Genomic DNA, 8,110 nt, shown 5'->3' on the forward strand with positions numbered 1-8,110 from the left:
TAGGAGCATACATAGGAGCATACATATTCTTTACACTTTGGTCCAGACAAAGAACATTGACTAATCCTACGCTTGTTCACTGATTTACTAAATCTGCGGCTAGGTTGGGAGGATACCAGCTCTCACTTCGGAGCTCCGTTGTTCCCCTCGCCTGAGAACTAATATCTACACTTCAGCACCCAAACGATAGGACCGAATTGGGGATTTTGGTCTGTCACTCTAAATTCTCTAATTCTACGCCCCATAATTGTATTTTCCTATTACTTGCATCCAACTTCCAAGAGCTTTGACCTTCCTGAATCTTGGATGTAATCTTCAATTTAGTTGTAAAACTCAACATATTTTAACAAATCAATTGGTCATATTTAAAGCAAATTAAGATTGAAGTGAAAAGATTATCATGGGAAAAACACAACAAAATTCGGAATTCATATCTCATGGTAGAAAGACAGCTCATGGGAGAAAGACAGAGAAAACTACTCAGACCAATTCAAATCACCATTTCACAAATCTCAAGACAAGGAGAAAGACAGAGAAAACTACTCAGATCTCATGGGAAAAACACAACAAAATTCGGAATTCATATATAAAATCAAAGTCATACAAACTACAATAATAAATAAACTTATCTAAATTTATCTCTAATATCTCCCCAAGCAAGCTCCTCGAAGTTCCTCTGAATCTCTTCCTTTCTTTACAACACACAGAATTCATCTTCGAAGCGGTAAGGAGGAAGAAATCTCTCATTTTCCCTTCACACTTACAATCTCTCAAAGAATTCCTCACAATTTAGACACTCTACGATTTTCCACACTTCAAATTTGAGCCTCCTCCCTCTTCTATTTTCGGCCAAAGTCTTCTATTTAAAGATGTGGATGAATTTTCCCAAGAGTTGCCTAAGCACCCCTCCAAAATTCGTCCTCATCCAATGCATAGTTGGACATAACCGCCGAGCTCTCCATTGGCAGACCTTCTTAAGCCTTGTAAGTGAATTAATTTTGGAGTCTCGAGAAAAGTCGATCGTCGACGCCGTTGGGCTCGACGTCGGCGCCCTAGTTCAAATCTTCACATTTTGGTCTTTTTCGCTCCAAATTCGCTCTTTTTTGCATATTTTTGCTTCAATGACCTTAATTCATCATTCTTGTAACAAAACATCAAAAATACATTTCTTTAGAGTGCAATATCATCAAAAACAGTATAAAATAGGTATAAAAATCTCAACATATTTTTCTTTGATCAATTGACATGTACTATTTCAAAAGGTCGACGAAGTCAAGGCTTAGCAGACGACCGACGAACTTCCTACCGATTGAAACAGACCTCTGGTATTATTATATGTGAATACTTATGTAATTTCCGAAAAATCTCTCTGAAAATTCAATAATAAGGGGACTAATATTTAATTTTTTAAAATTGAGACCTAATCCTATAAATAAGGGCTCAATGTCATGAATAAAGTTCCACTCTCTATTATTGTTCTCTATTGTGCTTTCTCTCACTCTCTCATTCTTCCTTGTGGAATGTTTTATACCTTAGTTGTGTTCCCGGGCACTTTTGGATTCAACATCTGACATCAAAAATATGCAACACACATAAAATCATCTTGGAGGATGAGATTTAATAAAGATATCAACTAGTTGCCCAATTGAAGAAATCAATCAAAAGTAAGTCACAGCAAATTAAATGATGTTTAACCTCAATGTATTTGATGCGCTCATTACGGATATCATTTTGGGTAATGACGATTGCATTGCAATTTTCACAATGAACTTGGAAAAGTCCTAATGAGATCTATAATCCTATCTACCGGCCAAAAAAAAACGTACAGAAGGGGCATGATATTTAAATTCAGTACTAGAATAAGCTACCCTATCAATTTCTTGATCCATAGGGAATTTTAAGAAACTAGATATGTAGTTCCGTAAAAATTGTTCTATGTGAATAGGAAGCAAAATACAGATAAAGATAGGACAAAAAAATTAAGAGAATAGTGTATGGTAATTCCTACATAATGAAGAATGTGAAGAACTAAATCACAATGGTATGGGGGTGATAATACACTGCCCAAAAGTGTTTCGTATAAACAATTTTAGGATAGGTAACTATTAAATATGATTATCATGTTATCAATTGCTGATGTTGTAAGGGATATTATTGATGCATCCAATCAATAGAGTGAAGATGATTGTGTGGTTCCAAAGGTATAGATGCGCAATTTTGAACTAAGTAATGGCAACATGATTGAGAAGGTCAAAGACTTACTTCGACTAGAGGAAATGATGAGAACTAGAGACTGAGGAGATTTAGACGCCGACAAAGTGATTTAAGTGACTTAGTTACATGTAAAGAGTAGCAATATTATGATTGTCATTATCAATGAAGAAAAAGAAAGGCGTTATCTGAGGAGGCAATGAACAAGTTAATCAAATTAAGAGGACTAGAGAAATATTCAGAATATTAACAGTACTATTGAACTTTTAAATCAACCCTGATTGAGACAAAAGAAACTTCTTTGGTTTTAACAAACCTTGCTGACCGAACAACAAACTAGATGGATAGCACATATAAACTTCATTCTTAAGCTCACCATCGATGATGTCCATTCCCAACATCCATCTAAAAAATGGCCTGTGGTGGGCAACAATGTCAACAGAAGAGCAAATACAAGAAGAGTAGCATGAGCAAAGATTTCAAAAGAGTTAATATCATATTCTTGTCTGAATCCTTTTACAATAAGACATGCTTTATAATAGTAAAAGACTACTATTTAGATCCATTTATATACGGCAATCAGTTGTCCTGTAAGAAAAGAATAAAAACAAAGTAAAAACAAACCATATGAGGAAGAACTGTTCTTCAGCACAAGGGAAAAAAGAAAAAAAATGGTACCATAAAATACCTGTTTGTTCTTCTACAGCAGAAAATGCAACCGCCTGGAGGGTATCTTCCAACTCATTGAACTTGTCTTGTAAAGACCCACTTCCATTTGTCATGATTCTTAATGTGTTGTTCATGTCCAGAACGCAGACAACATTTTCAAGAGGCGTCTCAAGATTTTTTTCAATCAATGAATTTGTGGCTTTAGTGCTGCTCCTCAAACTCAGTAAACAGTGCTCTTTCGATGGATCTACTAAAAAGACTGCAACTTTAGAAATTGGCCATCCCTCCATGTCAGGAGCCCTTTTAGATGCATCTAAAGCTAAACAGACATTACAAGCATCCATGATCATCTTCTCTGTGATGGAAAGAGGTTCATCCAGATCTCCTGAACTCATATCACTTTCATACATAGCATTCATATAATTCAAAAGCGAAGATTTAGAAATGCAAGCTAATTTACAGAACGAACTGAAATCCAGGAACTCAAGCTTTGGAAATAGCTTCCGATGGTAGCAATTATAGAGCAAAACAACTGCATACATCTGCAAAAGCACGCTATAAGATGAGCCATAACTTGTTAGCATAAAAAATATGCAAGGAAGATAGCATATTATGCAGAAAATAGATAATAAAAAAATAAATGTATATAAATGTATCAACCAAAAACGCATCAACAATGTCTATTTCCAGAAAAAAAGCAGTTTCAGAGTGCTTAATTCATAAATGTCATCCAAATCAGTCCTTCATCTCAGAAGAATAATTCAACCCCCATGTGATTATTAAATCAAAGTTGAAAATTGCAACATATGCAAAGAGCGTAATTCCTTAGTTTGAACAAACAGAACCTTAATTTTACTTCTAATAAAAAGCATTTCAACTAATCGTTTGCAAATGAAATCATGAGCTGTTACGTTAAGCGACAGAAAAAAAACGAGAATGTGAACACATTTTATCATTTCACTTCACAAATGATAAGCACATGTGCTACAGATTTCATACAAACTAGAAATAATATTAAAAAAACAAGCTGCCTATAGAAGTAATCTGTTAATGGCGCAAACCTGTTTGGCAACTTTTTCCTGCTGTTCGAGTGTTGGGGGAACCCGCGAAATGCTAGCGCGAGGAAGAAAGGGAGAGACAAGACCTTCTATCAAAGCTTCCACTGTTTCCTCCGTCGGCACCATCTCCGGTGGCCCCATCAGAGCAGCGAATGCTCCGACGAACTTCGCAAGAAAGGAAATGAAATAAGATTATGCTAGGGTTTGGCTTCGGTCTGGCTTTTGATTCGGCTTCCTCCAATGTCCCGGAGCGGTAAAACGTAATCGGAATACGGGAATAGCATTAAGCGCGAAGTTGAGCGAGTTGTTTGCAGTGGACTGAAGAAGGGAGTTCAAAGGAGGTTGTATTGGTTAACACCACGTTGCATCGACATACCCACTGAACGATAGTATTTCGTCGCATTGGCTATTCTCAGTGTTTGCTGTTCACAGGCCCCAGCGCTAAAAAAACAAAGAATCACTGTTCCTCGGTGTTAGTATTAGCGCACATTTCAAAGGGAAAATTTTTAAAATTTAATTAATTTTTTTGGAGCATATAAAAATATATAATTTCATGGAAAAACGAATATATTTTCCCTCATAACATATATGCTCAAAAAATCAAGCTAAAGTATTATGGTCTTGTGGGTTAAATATATTTTGGTTTAAATATTTTATTTTTTAAATTTTACTTGTGTGACGTGGAAGATTATGTGATATTAGAAAAAATAGAAATTCAAAAATAAATTTTTATTAATGTATTAGTGAAGCCACAACACGACATAACTCGAAAGAATGATACCTATGCTCTAGCTAAGGCAGGAAGGGAGGACTAGAAGCGGAAGCAGCGGGATATCATTCTTTCGTTTTTTGAAATGAAAATAGGATTTGAAAGAAGAGTGGATATTCCCAGCGGTGATGGTGTTTGCTAAGCACTACTGGGACTAGGATGGGGTGGAGGCAGCGGAGTAGGTTAGAAAATAGGATTTGAAGGAGAGTGGTGGTTGATTTGATGGTTGGAGGAGCTCAGCGGTGATGGTGTTTGCTAAGCACTACGGGGACCAGGATGGGGTGGAGGCAGCGGGGTAGGTTAGAAAATAGGATTTGAAAGGAGAGTGGTGGTTGATTTGATGGTTGGAGGAGCGAGGCGACAGGGAAAGTGGTGGGAAAGGAAAGGAGAGATGCTGGGAGCTGGCGGGGGTGACCCAGACAGCAAGGAGAGCTTTATGAAGTGGCTGGCGGGATGCAGGTGGGGGTCGGAGGCCTGGACGGCGAGGTCCGACGGCTAGAGAATGGAGGACAGGGTGTTAGTGGGTGGGTAGGAGGGCAGAAAGTGAGTGGTTGCACTGAGAGGATGCGTTGGGGTGATCGGCGACTATGTAGAAGGGAATAGGAGGAGTGAAGAAGGGGTTTAATGAAGATACTACACCACCTCAAAGTATAATACAGTCAGAGCATCACCACCTCCTCAGATACAACCCTACAACAAAGAGAACAACTATGCACATGAATCTGGAATCTGAAAACAACAAAACTAAGTTGTAATTCTCAGAAAACAACAATATATACACTGTCATTAAAAGTGAAAAGAAAAGAAATAGATAAGGAAACTCCCATGAAAAATAAGGTGTGATATGGTGGAAATATCTCTGAAAATGGCCATTAAAGAACTTCCATGCAGGGAAGAGCGCATAAGGAAGGAATTGGAGGGGAGGTAGTTTCGCCCATACTTCCCCTCTCCAGATATCGGGAGAATTCCTTCTGGGCCTCTTCTGAAATTGTGAGACTCCTTCTTGTACAACATATCTGCCTTTTTCTCTTCTCCAGAAGTTGTGAGACTCTCGCCTTGACTGTCTTTTGGACTGGTTATTTGCCAGCTAGTTCAACGAGTTGTTGCTTCAGAATCCCATGCCAATCTCTTAGGGTTGGGGAAGCTTTGACTTCATTTGTCGAAAATCTCGACTTCTCAAAGTATGACATAAGGTAGGTGATGTTGTATGTAGTTGAAACGTTGTAGACCCCGAGCAGGTCTATCTTGTAAGCATTGTCGCTCAGTTTTTGAAGTATTTTTAAAAATTGATCTGCTTTGGGCTAAAGCTTCCCGAATGCTCCTATGAAAAATCTTTCTTTCTTTAATTGAATCCACGTGATGTTACCTTTCTAGAATGTTACTTTCTTCCTAGGTTTATTTGCTTGTGCCTAATATTTGAGGTTTTGCTTAGCAATCTCCTTGTCATTCAATAGTCTTGCTTACAAATTAACTGTAGGCAAATTTGGCTTGGGCTAGAACAAGATCCCACTACTTTTATACTTAATCCCATGAAGCACCTCAGGAGGTTCCTAAGGCTCTTATTTACTACCTCCATCTATCTGTCTGTCTGTGGATGAACTGCTTGACTGAATTGGGGTGTGGTGACTAGGTTTATTCAGAGTGTCCTCCAAAAGTGGCTCAGGATTTTGATGTCTCTATTAAAGGTGATGGTCATGAGAATTTCGAGCAACCTTACAATCTCCCTGAAGTATAGATTAATGATATGAGAGGCGTCTATTATCCAATGGTAGGGTATGAAGTAGGTCATCTTGGAGAATTTATTTACCATAACCATCACAAAGTCCTTGTTCCTTTGAGTTATCAATAGTCCTACCACAAAATCCATGTTGATGGCCACCCACCTACCTCTGGTACTAGGAGTGGCTCGAGATGACAAGTCCTGTACTATTTGACATGTCGCTTCACATATCTCGTTAGTTTGGGAAAAAAACGCTCTCTTATGAGAGTGAGAGCCTTGTCTCTACTGAAGTGAATCATTAATCTTCCACTGGGTTTTTTTGGATAATGACATCTTTCAGTGAACAATTAGGAATGCACATTTGACTCTGGAATAATTGCCTGACAATATTACCCTGTTGGCTTCTCCTAAAATTCCTTTCATATGTTTTTGAAAACCTCTTCTGCTTCAAATAGATCTCTTACAACCTCAAAGGCCACAACTTGGGCCTGCATAGATGTGATCAATAGATGTTGACGACTTAGTGCATTTGTTATGCGGTTCTAGATTCCTGCCTTATGGTTAAGAAAGAACCAGAATGAAGCTAGAAATTTCACCCACGCGGCGTGTCAGCCCTTCAATTTGCTCTAACTTGCTTCAAATAGATCCCTTACAACCTCAAAGGCCACAACTTGGGCCTGTATGGATGTGATCAATAGATGTTGACGACTTAGTGCATCTGTTATGCAGTTCTAGATTCCCGCCTTATGGTTAAGAAAGAACCAGAATGAAGCTAGAAATTTCACCCACGCGGCGTGTCAGCCCTTCAATTTGCTCTAACTATTGAGTAATTTTAGGCCCTTATGATTTGTAAATAGTATAAACTCATTCGTCAATAGGTAATGACTCTAATGCCTCTGAACTCTCACGATGACGTAGAATTCCTTATAATAATTCAAGTGTTTCCTCCAAGAATCATTAAATATTTCACTGAAAAAAGGAGATGGGATGTCCTCTGTGGATTATTACTTCTCCTAATCCCACACTAGAGGCATCACATTCTACCTCAAAAATTTGGTTGAAGTCTGGTGATGCTAGCATGGGCACCGAGTCACCTTTTCCTTCAGTGTGTCAAAGTTGCTCCGAGCTGCTTCTACCATCTAAGCAAACTCCTTCCCTTTCAAAATTTAGGTTAGATGGGAGGTGATGGTACTGAAGTTCCTAATGAATCTCCAATAGAATGGCACTGGCCCCAAAAATTGTCTCAGCTTGGTGAACGACTGTAGTGCGGTCCAACTGATAATGGCCTCTCTCTTTGTGGCATCCATATGAATGTACACACTAGATACGATGTAATCCATAAAGCATACATGGCTTGTTAATAAGAGGCATTTTTTAATATTGGTCTACAATTTCTAGCTCGCAATATCTCAAATATTGCCTTTAGGTGATGTAGGTGATCTTCCTCTGATCAGTTGTATACTAGAATGTCATCGAAGCTGATCACGATAAACTTTTTGATGTGAGCTTGAAATATCCGTCCCATCCATCTCATGAAAAGTGTTGGGTGTGTTTAATAGATCGCAAAGCATAATGATTTACTCAGAAAGCCGATCATGTGTCTTAAAGGTGGTCTTACACTGATCTCATGGCCTCATCTGTATATGGTGATACCCGCAACACAAATTAAGTCAATCTTAGAGA

At 38.3% G+C, this 8,110-nt stretch overlaps 1 protein-coding gene across 6 annotated transcripts in view; it reads right to left on the minus strand.

The window, feature by feature from the left end:
* LOC110022379 overlaps positions 1-4,364 on the minus strand; it is a 21,610-nt gene extending 17,246 nt beyond the window's left edge. For 4 of the 6 annotated variants that reach the window (XM_020721281.1, XM_020721280.1, XM_020721278.1 and 1 more), the window contains exons 1-2: positions 3,942-4,363; positions 2,900-3,422 (exon numbers count right to left, since the gene is read on the minus strand). In XM_020721281.1, coding sequence (XP_020576940.1) covers positions 2,900-3,422; positions 3,942-4,079 — 661 coding nt within the window. In that variant the 5' untranslated portion in view covers positions 4,080-4,363. Of the gene's footprint in view, positions 1-2,899; positions 3,423-3,941 lie in introns of all 6 variants that reach the window. The other 2 variants (XM_020721283.1, XM_020721279.1) reach the window with 2 other exon arrangements.
* Between the last annotated feature and the right edge of the window lie 3,746 nt (positions 4,365-8,110).

The sequence above is a fragment of the Phalaenopsis equestris genome, unplaced genomic scaffold (genome assembly GCF_001263595.1).
Source record: "Phalaenopsis equestris unplaced genomic scaffold, ASM126359v1 Scaffold000188, whole genome shotgun sequence".
In the NCBI taxonomy this organism is placed as follows: domain Eukaryota; kingdom Viridiplantae; phylum Streptophyta; class Magnoliopsida; order Asparagales; family Orchidaceae; genus Phalaenopsis; species Phalaenopsis equestris.